The sequence below is a fragment of the Nerophis lumbriciformis genome, linkage group LG28 (assembly GCF_033978685.3).
Source record: "Nerophis lumbriciformis linkage group LG28, RoL_Nlum_v2.1, whole genome shotgun sequence".
NCBI classification, from domain to species: Eukaryota; Metazoa; Chordata; class Actinopteri; order Syngnathiformes; family Syngnathidae; genus Nerophis; species Nerophis lumbriciformis.
In genome coordinates this window covers 24446529-24465338 of record NC_084575.2, presented here as the reverse complement: position 1 = coordinate 24465338, position 18810 = coordinate 24446529, and the positions used below count along the sequence as shown (strand labels likewise).

The window sequence follows — 18810 nt, the reverse complement described above, 5'->3', positions numbered from 1 at the left end:
AAAAATACATGATCACCACAGCCTACTGTAAAATGCTATAAAAGTATATTACCGTATTTTCGGAGTATAAGTCGCACCGGAGTATAAGTCGCACCTGCCGAAAATGCATAATAAAAAAGAAAAAAAACAAATATATATGTCGCACTGGAGCCCGGCCAACTATGAAAAAAACTGCGACTTATAGTCCGAAAAATACGGTACATATACTGTATTTTAATTTAGAAACAATTAAATACACCAAATGTACAACTCTGGACCATATAAGCCACGCCAAAAAAGTACCTGGTCACAAAATGATCCAAGGCTTTAATTGTGCCTTGCATGAATAGAGGTTGAATATCATCTACATATATCACGCGGGATGTTTATCGTTTGCATTTCAGGCAAATGGGGGCTACCTAGTTGACCTTCAGAATAGTTCATAAAAATTAGTGATGCCCACAGAAAAAAAAGACCTTGTAAGAAAATGACTGTGAAATTAGGGAATTAGGAGGCGGGGAGGTCAATTCAGATGACGGAACGAGTCATGTGCAAAACTCAAGATGAACTGCATATTAAGATACAATAGAGGGGTGGGGGATTAATATTACATTTGCCCCCCTTTTGTCTCACACTGAAAATAAAAGTGTGTTTGTCATTCAGTGAGGTCGAATAATATTTATCGACTCCGTCCACTTTACTCTTCATTATCGCTCTCTAACATAATATGGTAAACCTCCAAGGTATTTTATGCATAACGGCGTTTGGCACAAAAAAAATCGGCCATTGCTTCGGAAATGCGTGAAAAATTCAAAGTCGTGTCATTAGCTACGTACCATTTAGGTAACCTTGACTGTCATACGTGACATCCCCTTTCATGCACATACACATCAGTTGCACATTGATTGTTTTAGGAAAAAAAAAATCATACACTGCAAAGTCTGAAATCTAAGTAAGATTAAATATCTCAAATAAGGGTGATATTTGCTTATTTTCTGTCTGATAAGATAATTCTTCTCACTAAGCAGATTTTATGTTAGAGTGTTTTACTTGTTTTAAGGGTTTTGGTCCTAAGTGATCTCAGTAAGATATTACAGCTTGTAGCTGAGATTTTATGACCTATATTGAGTAAAACATGCTTGAAATTAGAATATCAACTGTTGCAAAGCTGTGTCATCAACACTCACAAGTATAAAACTACTTTTTTAAAGTAATAATTTCTTATTTCAAGCATGAAAAAAAAAAATCATGATGCTGAGCGCATATCATTATGTCAAGATAATGGCCCTAGCATTTACTTAACCTCTTAAGGCCCAAGCTGTTTGTTTAAATTATTTTTTTATTTCTCTTTGCGCTTATTGGACCCTAATTAGAATAAAAACTAAAAATCATCTTTTAATATGATGTACTTAGTCCATAAGTACACAAACGTGTACTTAATGTGTAGTGACACGCACATTTTTTAAGGGGACGGCGTGGCGCAGTGGGAGAGTAGCCGTGCGCAACCCGAGGGTCCCTGGTTCAATCCCCACCTAGTACCAACCTCGTCATGTCCGTTGTGTCCTGAGCAAGACACTTCACCCTTGCTCCTGATGGGTGCTGGTTAGCGCCTTGCATGGCAGCTCCCTCCATCAGTGTGTGAATGTGTGTGTGAATGGGTAAATGTGGAAGTAGTGTCAAAGCGCTTTGAGTACCTTGAAGGTAGAAAAGCGCTATACAAGTACAACCCATTTATCATTTATTATTTTTATTTTTACACTTTTTTTTCCAAATTCCATTGTATGTTATACTCTTCTGACACCACCAGATAGCAGTATAAGTGTCCATATGTCGGCATAAGACCCCAATTCAGTAGTGCACACACTTTTGGAAATAAGAGCTAAAAGGTGCTGTCCACGCATGTGGCCACTAAGGCCTTTAGAGGTTAATTTAAGAATATTTTTCAACATATTGAGCAAAAAGGTCTCTTTTTTTATTTTTCTACCAAGAAAAGTGCACTTGTTATTAGTGAGAATATACTTATTTTAAGGTATTTTGGGGTTCATTAAAGTTAGCTAATTTTACTCGTTTTGGAAAGTCTTGACAAGCCAAATTTTCTTGTTCTATTGGCAGATAATTTTGCTTAGTTCAAATAAAATACCCCTCATTTTTGTATTTTTTTTTCTTGCTTTTGAACACTGACTTTTTGCAGTGTACACATTGATTGTTTAGGGGAAAAAAATCATACACTGCAAAGTCTGAAATCTAAGTAAGATTAAATATCTCAAATAAGGGTGATATTTGCTTATTTTCTGTCTGATAAGATAATTCTTCTCACTAAGCAGATTTTATGTTAGAGTGTTGTACTTGTTTTAAGGGTTTTGGTACTAAATGATCTCAGTAAGATATTTTATGAGCTATATAGTGAGTAAAACATGCTTGAAACTAGAATATCAACTGATGCAAAGCTGTGTCATCAACACTCACAAGTATAAAACTACTTTTTCAAAGTAATAATTTCTTATTTCAAGCTTAAAAAAAAAATCATGATGCCGAGCGCATATCATTATGTCAAGATAATGGCACTAGCATTTACTTAATATTTTTCAACATATTGAACAAAAAGGTCTCTTTTTTTTCTACCAAGAAAAGTGCACTTGTTATTAGTGAGAATTTACTTATTTTAAGGTATTTTTCGGTTCATTGAAGTTAGCTAATTTTACTTGTTTTGGAAAGTCTTAACAAGCCAAATTTTCTTGTTCTATTGGCAGATAATTTTGCTTAGTTCAAATAAAATACCCCTAATTTTTCAAGTATTTTTTCTTGTTTTCGAACACTGACTTTTTGCAGTGTGCACATTGATTGTTTAGGGCAGGGGTCGGCAACCTTTACCAGTCAAACAGCCATTTTGACCAGTTTCACAAATTAAAGAAAACAATGGGAGCCACAAAAATATTTTGAAATTTAAAATGTAATAACGCTGCATACAAAGTACTTTTTTTTTGCTTTGTGCTATGTATTAACCAAGGGTCTCAGACACGCGGCCCGCACCTTAATATGGAAATTGAAAGCTAGTGCGGCCCGCGGGTTTTATATGAATGGCGCTTGACAGCGTCATACTTGTCAACCCTCCCGATTTTTCCGGCAGAATACGAATTTCAGGGCAACTGTTCTCTGGAACGTGCCGTGATGGTACAGCATTTAGCGCCCACTACATCCAGCGTGCCGGCACAAACCACACGTTATATGGGGCTACTGCTTGCTCACGTAAGTGACAGCAAGGCATACTTGGTCAACAACCACACAGGTTACACTGACGGTGGCGGTATAAAAAAAACTTTAACACTCTTGCTAATAATGCGCCACACTGTGAACCCACACCAAACAAGAATGACAAACACATTTCGGGAGAGCATCTGCACCGTAACACAACATAAACACAACAGAACAAATACCCAGAATCCCATGCAGCCCTAACTCTTCCGGGCTACATTATACACCCCCACTACCAAATCCCGCCCACCTCAACCGATGCACGGAGGGGGGTTGATGTGTGAGGGAGCAGGGTTGGGGTGGAGGCGGGGTTTGGTGGTAGCAGGGGTGTATAATGTAGCCCGGAAGAGTCAGGGCTGCATGGGATTCTGGGTATTTGTTCTGTTGTGTTAATGTGCAGATGTTCTCCCGAAATGTGTTTGTCATTCTTGTTTGGTTTTGGTTCAAAGTGTGGCGCATATTAGTAACAGTGTTAAAGTTGTTTTATATGGCCATTGTCAGTGTAACCTGTGTGGCTGTTGACCAAGTATGCCTTGCTGTCACTTACATGTGCAAGCAGAAAATGCATATAACAAGAGGCTGGGCTGGCACGCTGTTAATGCAGATTGTAGAGGGTGCCAAATGCTGTACCATCATGGCACGCCTTATTATTATTGTAAGAGTGAGAATCGGAGGATTTTAATCCCGGTAGTTTTCTGCGAGAGGCACTGAAATCCCGAAGTCTCCTGGGAAAATCGGGGGGGTCGGCGAGTATGCAGCTGAGTTGCATCAGAATGATCAAAGAGCCGCATGCGGCTCCGGAGCCGCGGGTTGCCGACCCCTGGTTTAGGGAAAAAAAATCATAATACACTGCAAAAACTGAAATCTAAGTAAGATTAAATATCTCAAATAAGGGTGATATTTGCTTATTTTCTGTCTGATAAGATAATTCTTCTCACTAAGCAGATTTTATGTTAGAGTGTTTTACTTGTTTTAAGGGATTTTGGTCCTAAATGATCTCAGTAAGATATTACAGATTGTAGCTGATATTTTATGACCTATATTGAGTAAAACATGCTTGAAACTAGAATATCAACTGATGCAAAGCTGTGTCATCAACACTCACAAGTATAAAACTACTTTTTTAAAGTAATAATTTCTTATTTCAAGCATGATAAAAAAAAATCATGATGCCAAGCGCATATCATTACGTCAAGATAATGGCACTAGCATTTACTTAATTTAAGAATATTTTTCAACCTATTGAGCAAAAAATTTTCTTTTTTTTCTACCAAGAAAAGTGCACTTGCTATTAGTGAGAATATACTTATTTTAAGGTATTTTTGGGTTCATTGAAGTTAGCTAATTTTACTTGTTTTGGAAAGTCTCGACAAGCCGAATTTTCTTGTTCTATTGGCAGATAATTTTGCTTAGTTCAAATAAAATACCCCTAATTTTTTTCTTTTTTTTTTCTTGTTTTTGAACACTGACTTTTTGCAGTGTGCACATTGATTGTTTAGGGGGAAAAAATCATAATACACTGCAAAAACTGAAATCTAAGTAAGATTAAATATCTCAAATAAGGGTGATATTTGCTTATTTTCTGTCTGATAAGATAATTCTTCTCACTAAGCAGATTTTATGTTAGAGTGTTTTACTTGTTTTAAGTGTTTTGGTCCTAAATGATCTCAGTAAGATATTTTATGAGCCATATAGTGAGTAAAACATGCTTGAAACTAGAATATCAACTGATGCAAAGCTGTGTCATCAACACTCACAAGTATAAAACTACTTTTTTAAAGTAATAATTTCTTATTTCAAGCATGAAAAAAAAAAATCACGATGCCGAGCGCATATCATTATGTCAAGATAATGGCACTAGCGTTTACTTAATTTAAGAATATTTTCAACATATTGAGCAAAAAAGTCAATTTTTTTTTTTTCTACCAAGAAAAGTGCACTTGTTATTAGTGAGAATATACTTATTTTAAGGTATTTTTGGGTTCATTGAGGTTAGCTAATTTTACTTGTTTTGGAAAGTCTTGACAAGCCGAATTTTCTTGTTCTATTGGCAGATAATTTTGCTTAGTTCAAATAAAATACCCCTAATTTTTTTTTTTTTTTTTTCTTGTTTAGGGAAAAAAATCATAATACACTGCAAAAACAGAAATCTAAGTAAGATTAAATATCTCAAATACGGGTGATATTTGGTTATTTTCTGTCTGATAAGATAATTCTTCTCACTAAGCAGATTTTATGTTAGAGTGTTTTACTTGTTTTAAGGGTTTTGGTACTAAATGATCTCAGTAAGATATTACAGCTTGTTGCTGAGATTTGATGACCTATATTGAGTAAAACATGCTTGAAACTAAAATATCAAATGATGCAAATTTTCTTCTTCTATTGGCAGATAATTTTGCTTAGTTCAAATAAAATACCCCTAATTTTTGTATTTTTTTTCTCCTTGTTTTTGAACACTGACTTTTTGCAGTGTACATTTTAGGTTTATTATTATTATTCGGATGTCAAGGAGAGGTGTTAATGGTATTGCACATGGGTTGAGTGGTGGCGCGCAGCTCGTGGACGAGTCCCCCGTCATACAGGAGCAATTAAGGCAGGCTGACAACTGCGGGGCCTTTTTAGTGTCACAACAAATCACTTGTTTCGGAGCGCCGCACACCCTCACACCTTTCAAGAGTTAGTTAGAGGCCTGCAGGCTCCTCCCCCTCCAGGCACTCCATATCGCCGCGATAATAGATCAATGTTGACAGCGGCTCTAATGAAATGTTCTCACATGACATGTCGTGCGTGCGCGCCCAGTTTCGCTTCCTCAGGTGTAGCGCCGTCGCCGTGTTTTATAAACGGCAGCGGATCGTTCTCGGCGGCGTCGAGGGTTCTGTGCGTGTGATCAAGCGGGAGGATGGATGTGTGGTTTGTTGGCATGAGCCATCCTTGGTTGTCATCTCCTTTTAGCGCTCCTTACTTGTTCACTGCAAAAACTGAGATCTAAGTAAGATTAAATATCTCAAATAAGGGTGATATTTGCTTATTTTCTGTCTGATAAGATAGTTCTTCTCACTAAGCAGATTTTATGTTAGAGTGTTTTACTTGTTTTAAGTGTTTTGGTCCTAAATGATCTCAGTAAGATATTACAGCTTGTAGCTGAGATTTTATGACCTATATTGAGTAAAACATGCTTGAAACTAGAATATTAACTGTTGCAAAGTTGTGTCATCAACACTCACAAGTATAAAACTACTTTTTTAAAGTAATAATTTCTTATTTCAAGCATGAAAAAAAAAAAAGCGTTTTTGACACAATTGTGCCTCATAATTAAAACAGATGACAGCCAAATGGACTTTGCCGTTTTATTTTCAATGAAACAATAGAAAATACGTACTCATATTGTAGTACAGTTTGCACAGTACAGTAAACTGACTATTTAAACATTTAACATTTAAAACAATTTTGAACAGAAATAGTTCATGCACATTCAGATGAATTCTTCAAAATTACAATTAAAAAAAATATAAAAATGCGCACTAATTGACTGAAAGAGCACGCACTTGGTGCGATGATGTCATGTTATCCATGGAAAAATGCATTTTTAGACTATATGATTTGTCTGAGCGGCGAGGAGACCCCGAGAGTAACAAGCGATTGCCTTGTTGACTTTCCATTAAGAACAATAAATTAGTTTTTAGTATAAGTTTCCTGGTTTCAAGAAATGTAATGCCGAGTGCATATCATTATGTCAAGATAATGTCATTAGCATTTACTTAATTTAAGAATATTTTTCAACATATTGAGCAAAAAGGTCTCTGGTGACCCTCGTCCCATCCTTGTTTGTGAATGACTGAGCATTTCATGGAATCTACTTTTATACCCAATCATGGCACCCACCTGTTCCCAATTTGCCTGTTCACCTGTGGGATGTTCCAAATAAGTGTTTGATGAGCATTCCTCAACTTTATCAGTATTTATTGCCACCTTTCCCAACTTCTTTGTCACGTGTTGCTGGCATCAAATTCTAAAGGTAATGATTATTTGCAAAAAAAAAAAAAGTTAAATTAAATTAAATTAGTTTTTAGTATAAGTTTCCTGGTTTCAAGAAATGTAATGCCGAGCGCATATCATTGTGTCAAGATAATGGTACTAGCATTTACTTAATTTAAGAATATTTTTCAACATATTGAGCAAAAAGGTCTCTTTTTTTCTACCAAGAAAAGTGCACTTGTTATTAGTGAGAATATACTTATTTTAAGGTATTTTTTGGGTTCATTGAGGTTAGCTAATTTTACTTGTTTTGGAAAGTCTTGACAAGCCGAATTTTCTTGTTCTATTGGCAGATCATTTTGCTTAGTTCAAATAAAATACCCCTCATTTTTCTTGTTTTTGAACACTGACTTTTTGCAGTGTTCATAGTGGGCTTTTTATTTTTTTAACTGTAAATCCAGCAATGCACATATTGAAGTATTCAAAATGTGTATTGGCCCAACTAAGGCTTTGTTTTTGAATTATAGCCACCTGGCATTTTTTTTGCAAATAGCATGTTGACACTCAAGGCATGATTTACTAAGATCCAAATACCTTCGCGCTAATCAGCGTGTGCAATCTATAAAATAGCGTCTACTGTTGGTGGGCGTGTTGCGTGTGATCTACTACACTGCAAAAAGTCAGTGTTCAAAAACAAGAAAAAAAGAAGAAAAATTAGGGGTATTTTATTTGAACTAAGCAAAATTATCTGCCAATAAAACAAGAAAATTTGGCTTGCCAAGACTTTCCAAAACAAGTAAAATTAGCTAACCTCAATGAACCCAAAAATACCTTAAAATAAGTATATTCTCACTAATAACAAGTGCACTTGTTTGCTCAATATGTTGAAAAATATTCTTAAATTAAGTAAATGCTAGTGCATTATCTTGACATAATGATATTTTTTTTTTTTTCATGCTTGAAGTAAGAAATTATTACTTTAAAAAAGTACTTTTTTACCTGTGAGTGTTGATGACACAGCTTTGCATCAGTTGATATTCTAGTTTCAAGCATGTTTTACTCAATATAGGTCATCAAATCTCAGCTACAAGCTGTAATATCTTACTGAGATCATTTAGGACCAAAACACTTAAAACAAGTAAAACACTCTAACATAAAATCTGCTTAGAGAGAAGAATTATCTTATCAGACAGAAAATAAGCAAATATCACCCTTACTTCGATTTCAGTTTTTGCAGTGTAAGACTGTGTGCAATTGAGAAGTGGTGCAGACCGCCTTGTTTAAAAGAGGATTGTGCGTGTACTGTACGGGGCATTGCCACGGAGACACTCTTATTTACTGTACATCCATGTTATCGTGGCGTTTAGCTATGTTTTCAAATATGCAGGAGACATGTACCACTTTTTATGAGCATTTTAGAAGCAGTCATGCAGTGCATCTACATTGACACCACTTTTGTTTACCGCTGAAGGTAAACATAGTTCATATAAGGCTTGCATAGTTCAAGAAGTTTTTTTTTTATCATATAGGACAGTAATTCGCAAAGTACAGTGTTTTATTTCTCTATATTCAAACACAGTGTTACTGTTCAAAATGTGTGAAATGTTACAGTGGGCACTCATACCTAATATACTTGTTAAATAAAAAATTCTGTCTTGTTTTTTTTTTTTTAATAAATACTTGGGCCGCATATCTTATGTAGTATTTATTTATTTATTTTACCTTATTTATCTTTTATTTATCTTTAATATATTTGTTAGATTGAATCTAAGTTTGCATATATTCATGTGTGTCTATATTTGTTGTGGGCACTAGGTGACAATTACCTTGGGAATTAAAGTGGGTGGGTATTGTAAGGGGTGGGGTTTATTATGTTACATATTGTAAAATGTGCAGATACCTCAACTTGCTGTTGCCATGATCCATCATACTGTACTGTCTGCAAAATTCAATAAAAATATTTGGAAAAAAATAAAATAATAAATACTTGGGCCTACTACGCTACTGTATTTTAATGTTGGTTATTATGGCGGCACTTGGAGAGCCAAGTTTTGTCTGAGGTGGTACTTGGTGAAACAATTTTGAGAGCCACTGATATAGGATATATGTTATAGGGCTGCGAATCTTTGGGTGTCCCACGATTCGATTCAATATCGATTCTTGGGGTCACGATTCGATTATAAATCGATTTTTTTGATTCAACGCGATTCTCGATTAAAAAACGATATTTTCCCGATTCAAAACGATTCTTTATTCATTCAATACATAGGATTTCAGCAGGATCTACCCCAGTCTGCTATGACATGCAAGCAGAGTAGTAGATTTTTGTAAAAAGCTTTTATAATTGTAAAGGACAATGTTTTATCAACTGATTGCAATAATGTAAATTTGTTTTATCTATTAAATGAACCAAAAATATGACTTATTTTATCTTTGTGAAAATATTGGACACAGTGTGTTGTCAAGCTTATGAGATGCGATGCAAGTGTAAGCCACTGTGACACTATTGTTCTTTTTTTTTTATAAATGTCTAATGATAATGTCAATGAGGGATTTTTAATCACTGCTATGTTGAAATTGTAACTAATATCGATACTGTTGTTGATAATATTCATTTTTGTTTCACTACTTTTGGTTTGTTCTGTGTCGTGTTTGTGTCTCCTCTCAATTTGCTCTGTTTATTGCAGTTCTGAGTGTTGCTGGGTTGGGTTTGGTATTGGAATTTGATTGCATTGTTATGGTATTGCTGTGTATTGTTTTGTTGGATTGAATAATAATTTTTTTTAAATGAGAATCGATTCTGAATCGCACAACATGAGAATCGCGATTCGAATTCGAATCGAATTTTTCCCACACCCGTAATTGTTATGGTATTGCTGTGTATTGTTTTGTTGGATTGATTACCGGTAATAAAAAAATTAAAAATTAAATAAATTTGAGATATTTAATATTACTTAGATTTCAGTTTTTGCAGTTTAATTATTACACTGCAATATTTGAAGCGTGATGTGCCTGTAATACATTTAGATAAAAGCTCTGATTTAAGTGGAATCCTCAATGTTGATAACATGCATTTATTAGACAAAAAGAATGCGGAATGGAGCAAGTAGACAAAAATATTTTGATAATTTTTTATTTAAATTTTTGCTCTTTTTAAAAAAAATGCGCATTAGGCTAGGAAGAGTGTTGTATTAGATGACTTGATTAATCGAACAAAGTAATTACGCAATGGCTAAAATAACATGACAGATGCAGTGCTAAGTGTTAAAACATCATTTGCTTAACAAATTAGCATCCAAACCTGAACATACTTAATTTTTGTTGAATTTCCATGTTTGGTCTTTTGAGCGCATTTGCTCTTTGGTTGTTTTTAAAGAGATAAGCAAAACAAAATATAACAGTAACTTCATGCAAGCATGCATTCATGTTACCTAACAAAACATGTAAACATGATGTACTCAAACACAAAAATATCACTTAATTATGTTCCATTGATGTACGTAATATTGTGTATTTACAAGGGTTGTCAAAGATAACGAGTTAACTCACGTGATTAATCACAAAAAATTATCGCATTAATCATGTTTATATGCAGATTTATCACATAATTTATTTTGACTGTACATGGTCCTTTACCTCAACCGTAATTTTAGGCAAATTTAAATTATGCAAGCATGGAATAACCTGCTAATAATCATGATGCATCCAAATTAGAGATTGACCGATTATCCAATATTTTGACCCATATCTGCCTTTTTTTTTATTGGTATATGCCTTTTTTTTAAAATTAATAATAATTAAAAATGTTTTTTTAAATAATAAATAAATTAATTAATTAATATAAAAATAAAAATAAATATATATATATATATATAATTTTTTTTCAACTTCAACAGCAGATACGATACATACAAATATGATACCAGTATGTACAAAAAATAATGTTTAAAAAAACATCTTAAAGCCTGTTTTTTGAAATAATGTAAACAAGTCATATTTAGCTAACTTTTACTGCAAATTAATATCGGCGCCTCAAGATTATTTTTGATTCATTTCTTGGGGGTTAACGATTCGATTCAGAATTGATTCTCGATTAAAAATTAATCTTTTTTTTTTAAGTTAACATTGGGTGCCAGTTCCATGGTTAACTACATTCCTCCATAAAATAGGCAAACAGCTCGGATAAGTTACATTATATATTTTTTTAGGGAAAGAAAACTGGTTTTGTTGAATAAAATTATACTCGAACATTCGATTGATTGATTGATTGAGAAGTTTATTGACATCTTAAAGAATTTAATCCATGTAATGCTTTAAAAAGGCAAATGGATGGCACAAAAAGCCAAAAGGCTTGTTTCCATTGTGGTCCATAAATTAATATAAACTAATACATTTAATAAAGTAAAATACAAATATGGCAACACTGATCAGGAATTTGGGTTATTGAAGCGTCCCGGAACAGTTAGTGCTGCAAGGGGTTCTGGGTATTTGTTCTGTTGTGTTACGGTGCGGATGTTTTCCCGAAATGTGTTTGTCATTCTTGTTTGGTGTGGGTTCTAAGTTTGGCTCATATTTGTAACAGTGTTGAAGTTGTTTATACAGCCACCCTCAGTGTGACCTGTATGGCTGTTGACCAAGTATGCGTTGCATTCACTTGTGTGTGTGTGTGAAAAGCCGTAGATACCATGTGATTGGGCCGGCACGCAAAGGCAGTGCCTTTAAGGTTTATTGGCGCTCTGTACTTCTCCCTGCGTCCTTACCACTCCGTACAGCGGCGTTTTTAAAAAGTCATCAATTGTACTTTTTGAAACCGATACCGATAATTTCCGATATCACATTTTGAAGCATTTATCGGCCGTATTTAATCATATTTATTTTTATATTGTTTTTATATTGGTTTTATATTTATTTATTTGTTTTAGTTCGGTCATTGGTGGAGCTAAGGATAATATTTGAATATTGTTTTTAATATTGTTGTGCAGCCCTTTTGGAAAGATTTTTGTTGTTTAAATGTGCTTTACAAGTGGATTAATTGATTGATTATATTTCATGGTGAAGTCTAATTTTAGGAAGTGGGCAACCAATGTTATTTTTCCAGTCAAGGCTGTTTAAAATAACCTTTTCAGTTGTACTCATTAAATATGCAAAATGTATTTTATTGTGCATTTACCCATTTTATTCCCGCCGACACGGGTTTGGGGGGTAGCGGGGGGGTGTATATTGTAGCGTCCCGGAAGAGTTAGTGCTGCAAGGGGTTCTGGGTATTTGTTCTGTCGTGTTTATGTTGTGTTACGGTGCGGATGTTCTCCCGAAATGTGTTTGTCATTCTTGTTTGGTGTGGGTTCACAGTGTGGCGCATATTTGTAACAGTGTTAAAGTTGTTTACACGGCCACCCCCGGTGTGACCTGTATGGCTGTTGACCAAGTATGAATTGCATTCACTTGTGTGTGTGTGAAAAGCCGTAGATATTATGTGACTGGACCGACATGCAAAGGCAGTGCCTTTAAGGTTTATTGGCGCTCTGTACTTCTCCCTACGTCCGTGTACACAGCGGCGTTTTGAAAAGTCATCAAGTCTACTTTTTGAAACTGATACCGATAATTTCCGATATCACATTTTACAGCATTTATCGGCCGTTTTTAACCTTATTTATTTTTATATTGTTTTTATATTTATTTATTTATTTGTTTGTGTTCAGTCATTGGTGGAGCTAAGGATAATATTTGAATATTGTTTTTAATATTGTTGTGCAGCCCTTTTGGAAACATTTTTGTTGTTTAAATGTGCGATACAAATAAAGTGGATTGGATTGATTATATTTCATGGTGAAGTCTAATTTTAGGAAATGGGCAATCAATGTTATTTTTTGAGTCAAGTCTGTTTAAAATAACCTTTTCAGTTGTACTCATTAAATGTATTTTTATTGTGCATTTACCCATTTTATTCCCCGGCCGACGCAAACGCATCAATTCCTGGTCGATGGTTTTTATGCGTTGCACTGATTGTGTCCCTGCCCCCTTTTTTGTGTGCACAGGTTCCAGTGTCAGTGGCTATGATGACACCTCAAGTGATAACTCCTCAGCAGATGCAGCAGATCCTCCAGCAGCAAGTCCTGAGCCCTCAGCAGCTCCAGGTTCTTCTCCAGCAGCAGCAAGCCCTCATGTTACAGCAGGTATAAGCAGCCACGCGTTCCCTTTGAACCGCTACTCTCCTCCTTGCTTAGAGCTTGAAGAGTCTGGCCCTAAACCCCTTGAGTTAAAGGCTCTCCTCGCCTTCTTTGTAGCAGCAACTTCAGGATTTCTACAAGAAGCAGCAGGAACAGCTCCACCTCCAGCTCCTCCAGCAGCATGCCGGCAGCAAGCAGAGTAAAGAGGTAGGCCAAGTAACATCCCTTTCTCCCTCTGGACGGACACAATTGTCCCGCCTTCAAAATGATCAGTGGTTAAAAGTTGGGAGAATTGAGTGCACCCAGGCTAATCATTTATAATTAATTTTTAGTTGGGTTTTTTCTAATTTGACAGGGAAGAACAATAGTGTCCAATATTGCAACAAATATTATATCATCTAACTCGTTTGGTCAAAATCCAAATAAATACTTAAATATCTGCTTAACATATGATTCTAATTGTACACTATAAAAATGAGGGATAGATTTTACTGAAAAATTTAGGGAGTTTTTTACTAGAGATAAATGCGTTAAAATGTAATATCGGAAATGATCGGTATCGTTTTTTTATAATCGGTATCGTTTTTTTAATTTATTTTTTATTAATTTTTTTTTTTTTTTTTTTTTTTTTTTTTATTAAAACATCCCTCCCCCATTTACACTTATTCACACTCATTCACACAAAAGGGTTGTTTCTTTCTGTTATTAATATTCTAGTTCCTACATTATATATCAATATATATCAATACAGTCTGCAAGGGATACAGTCCGTAAGCACACATGATTGGTCCACTAATAGTACTAACCTTTAACAGTTAATTTTACTGATTTTCATTAATTACTAGTTTCTATGTAACTGTTTTTATATTGTTTTACTTTCTTTTTTATTCAAGAAAATGTTTTTAATTTATTTATCTTATTTTATTTTATTTTTTATTTTTTTAAAGTACCTTATCTTCACCATACCTGGTTGTCCAAATTAGGCATAATAATGTGTTAATTCCATGACTGCATATATCGGTTGAAATCGGTATCAGTTGATATCGGTATCGGTAATTAAAGAGTTGGACAATGTCGGGATATCGGATATCGGCAAAAAGACATTATCGGACATCCCTACTTTTTTATTAACATTGGGTGCCAGTTCCATGGTTAACTACATTCCTCCATTAAATAGGCAACCTTTAACAGTTAATTTTACTAATTTTCATTAATTACTAGTTTCTATGTAACTGTTTTTATATTGTTTTACTTTCTTTTTTATTCAAGAAAATGTTTTTAATTTATTTATCTTGTTTTATAAAAAAAAATTAAAAAGTACCTTATCTTCACCATACTAGGCATAATAATGTGTTAATTCCACGACTGTATATATCGGCTGATATCGGTATCGGTAATTAAAGAGTTGGACAATATCGGAATATCGGATATCGGCAAAAAGCCATTATCGGACATCCCTATTTTTTACTGTTAGTTAAAAAAAAACGACCAATGTTTGTTTTTTTTACAGTCAAATTCTGTCGACTGAGCTGTCAGTTATTTTATTTTTATTTTTTTTACTGTAAAACCCACGGTTGATGATTTTATGGCACCACATTTTATTATGGTAAAAATCTGACAGCTGAGTTGCCAAAATAATATTAAACAGTGGTATTGTATTTTATTGTGAAAAAAAAAATAAAAAAATTTAAAAACATATTAAACATAACAAACACCTACTCAGTGGCCTAGTGGTTAGAGTGTCCGCCCTGAGATCGGTAGGTTGTGAGTTCAAACCCCGGCCGAGTCATACCAAAGACTATAAAAATGAGACCCATTACTTCCCTGCTTGGCACTCAGCATCAAGGGTTGGAATTGTGGGTTAAATCACCAAAAATGATTCCCGAGCACGGCACCACTGCTGCCCACTGCTCCCCTCACCTCCCAGGGGGGTGAACAAGGGGATGGGTCAAATGCCAAATTTCACCACACCGAGTGTGTGTGTGACAATCATTGGTACTTTAACTTAACTTACATTTTACAGTAAAAATCTGGCAACTAAGCTGCCAGTTATTTACCGTATTTTTCGGAGTATAAGTCGCACCGGAGTATAAGACGCGCTTGCCGAAAATGCATAATAAAGAAGGAAAAAAACATACCGTATTTTTCACTCTATAAGTCGCAGTTTTTTTCATAGTTTGGCCGGGCTCCAGTGCGATTTATATATGTTTTTTTCCTTCTTTATTATGCATTTTCGGCAGGTGCGACTTATGCTCCGGTGCGACTTATACTCCGAAAAATACGGTATATAAATCGCACTGGAGCCCGGCCAAACTATGAAAAAAACTGCGACTTACAGTCCGAAAAATACGGTATGTTTTTTTCCTTCTTTATTATGCACTTTCGGCAGGTGCGACTTATACTCCGGTGCGACTTATACTCCGAAAAATACGGTATATAAATCGCACTGGAGCCCGGCCAAACTATGAAAAAAAAACTGCGACTTATAGTCCGAAAAATACGGTATGTTTTTTTCCGTCTTTATTATGCATTTTCGGCAGGTGCGACTTATACTCCGGTGCGACTTATACTCCGAAAAATACGGTATATAAATCGCACTGGAGCCCGGCCAAACTATGAAAAAAACTGCGACTTGTAGTCCGAAAAATACGGTATGTTTTTTTCCGTCTTTATTATGCATTTTCGGCAGGTGCGACTTATACTCCGGTGCGACTTATACTCCGAAAAATACGGTATATAAATCGCACTGGAGCCCAGCCAAACTATGAAAAAAACTTCGACTTATAGTCCGAAAAATACGGTGCTGTAAAAAAACAGTGGTAAAATCCACAGATTTTTTTTTTCTCTTTACGTAAAACATTTTTTTAATATTTAAATTCGTGGGCAAATTCATTAATTATTTACTGTTACAAGCGGCCCTCTAATGGCAGCCATGACTGCAAAGTGGCCCTCAATGAAAACAAGTTTGACACCCCTGATTTATATGATTGAAGTGTTTTAAATTACTACCGTATTTTCGAATTATAAACTGCACCGGTATAGACTGTAAGCTCTTACGGCGATGTATGCCATGTTGCTCTGTCGTTGTCAGGCGCAAACAAGAACCTTACCCTCATATTACGTCATCACAGAAGTCTCGCAGGATTAGTGCGGTCATATTTTGTAGCAGATCTCCAATCAACCCATTCATGACTTTTCCAACCAGACATGGACCGATCCATACTAGATATAGATTGATCCAGGAGGCTGATGAAACGATGTATTCATATCCATATCATTCCGGTTTAATTGTTACACAATGCAACCGCGAATATTAAATCTAAAGTGTGGTTAACGTTTGGATTTTTTTTTTTTTTTTTTTTTTTTTTTAAAGAATGGTCAGTTGGATAAAAGTATGGCCATTCATAACGTTTGGAAAGCAGCGATTTTTAATTGTCCGGCCCGCATGTGCACAGATTGTCCTCCAAAAATGAGTTTGACACCCCTTGTGTGGTGTTCGGGTCTGTTGGACCCGTTTTCATTTGTTTTATTAAAAGAAAAATGATACAATTAATTAACTTTTCAAACTGAGACTCACTGATTTTGGCTCATTTTCTGTGAAGAACATATATCAGATTACATATTTAATGACCACACACCATACACCCCCCCTACACATTTCTATTACCGCATTTTTCGGAGTATAAGTCGCACCGGAGTATAAGTCGCACCTGCCGAAAATGCATAATAAAGAAGGAAAAAAACATATATAAATCGCACTGAAGCCCGGCCTGTCATGTCTGTGTAATCATGTTTTGTTTTAGTCATGTTTTGTTTAGTTATTGACTCTTTAGTTTCTGGCTTTTCACTCCCTTGTCTTGTTTCCATGGTTACCCATTAGTTTCACCTGTTCCACGCTTGGACTCATTATGCACTCTTGTTTGTCACCATAGCAACCCATTAGTTTTCACCTGTCATGTCACGCACCTGTTTTGAGTCACGCACCTGTTGTTAATCATGTCTGTGTTATTTAAGATTTTCATTTTCTGTTGTTCGTCCTGGTGTCATATCTTTTCTAACCCTGCTATCCTCTCGTATCAAGCCCTATTCACGGTCCCATGCCACAGTAAGTGTTTTTTATTTCGTGTTCAGTTTCTGCCTTTGTGCAAGTTTTGTTTTCATTCGGCAAGTTTTTTTTTATACCTCCGCCATTGTGCGCGCTTTTCGTTTTTTTTGTAGTTATAGTGTTTAAATAAATCATGTACCCACCTTCAAGCCATGTCCGATCCAAATTCGCTTGCATCTTGGGAAAACAAAAACTCCATAGTCCAAGTCGTGACACGGCCAAACTATGAAAAAAACTGCGACTTATAGTCCGAAAAATACGGTACATATAAGATGTCCGGGTCCACTGGACCCGGGGTTAATAGAAGTGTGGAAATTGATGTTCTGTGTACCACACGCACACACACGCACACACACACACAGCAGGCCTGGACAGGAGGAGGACACAGTGTAGGTACACAGAACATCAGAGGGTCAAATGTGCGAGAAAATGAGAGCAGACAGTGTTGACAAACAATGTTGCAACCTTGTGTGGGATCCGCACAGAAACTGGCAGAGAAATGAACAGATGTTTATTGGGATAAGGTAAACATCTGTTCAGTATTTTAACATAAAAGTGTTTGATTGTGAGGCATTAAAAGCCACAAAATGCAACGGGTTCATCAGACCCACAGACGACAACAATATGAACATTACACAAGGGTTAATCCAATCCATTTTTGCTTAATCCATTCCATAATTTAGCCGTTGGCGAAGAAAAAGCCATAGATTAGCAGCACCTTTTTATAAGCCGCAGGGTTCAAAGCTTGGGGAAAAAAGTAGGGGGCTTATAGTCCGGAAAATACGGTCGTCTGACCAACACATTTCCTAAAACTAGGCTTTCTCTTTTATTTTATTTTTTTTTACAAAATTGTACATGTTTTGAATATTTTAAGTACCCATTTGGTACGAGCATGGTTTAAAAATGTAAACGATAGCCATCCCCGCTCCTGAGAGTGTGGTGTAGGACATCATGAAAGGCAAGACCGAGGCGCGCATAAATCTGAGAGGCTTTTCTTGGTAATTAACATGGAAATGGCGGCGGATGAGAAGGCATGTAATTGTGAGATATCAGCGCGGCGAGCGCTCCCAGCTTTGTCTGCGTTGAGTTTTTTTTTTTAATTCCCCCCCCCCCCCCCATTTTTTCTCTCCTCCCCCTCCTTCTACAGCAGGGCATGCTTGCAGAGCAGCGGCTTAATGCGTGCTAATGATTGGCGGATACAAGCATCGCCGCGGACAAAGCAAATTATTGTGCGGTCAGAAGAAGTTCAAAGACAATCTGGGAATTTTCACCCGTGTCCCCGTTGAGTTGTGCGCCGGGCGAGTTTTGCAAAGCCTCGGCGTTAAAAAAAAC

At 35.8% G+C, this 18810-nt stretch overlaps 1 protein-coding gene across 6 annotated transcripts in view; it reads left to right on the top strand.

Moving 5' to 3' along the window:
- The window catches only part of foxp1b (forkhead box P1b), a 536506-nt gene that overhangs the window by 392552 nt on the left and 125144 nt on the right, over positions 1-18810 (top strand). For 4 of the 6 annotated variants that reach the window (XM_061923943.2, XM_061923946.2, XM_061923945.2 and 1 more), the window contains exons 6-7: positions 13242-13379; positions 13491-13580. In XM_061923943.2, coding sequence (XP_061779927.1) covers positions 13242-13379; positions 13491-13580 — 228 coding nt within the window. The remainder of the gene's footprint in view (positions 1-13241; positions 13380-13490; positions 13581-18810) is intronic. The other 2 variants (XM_061923944.2, XM_061923948.2) reach the window with 1 other exon arrangement.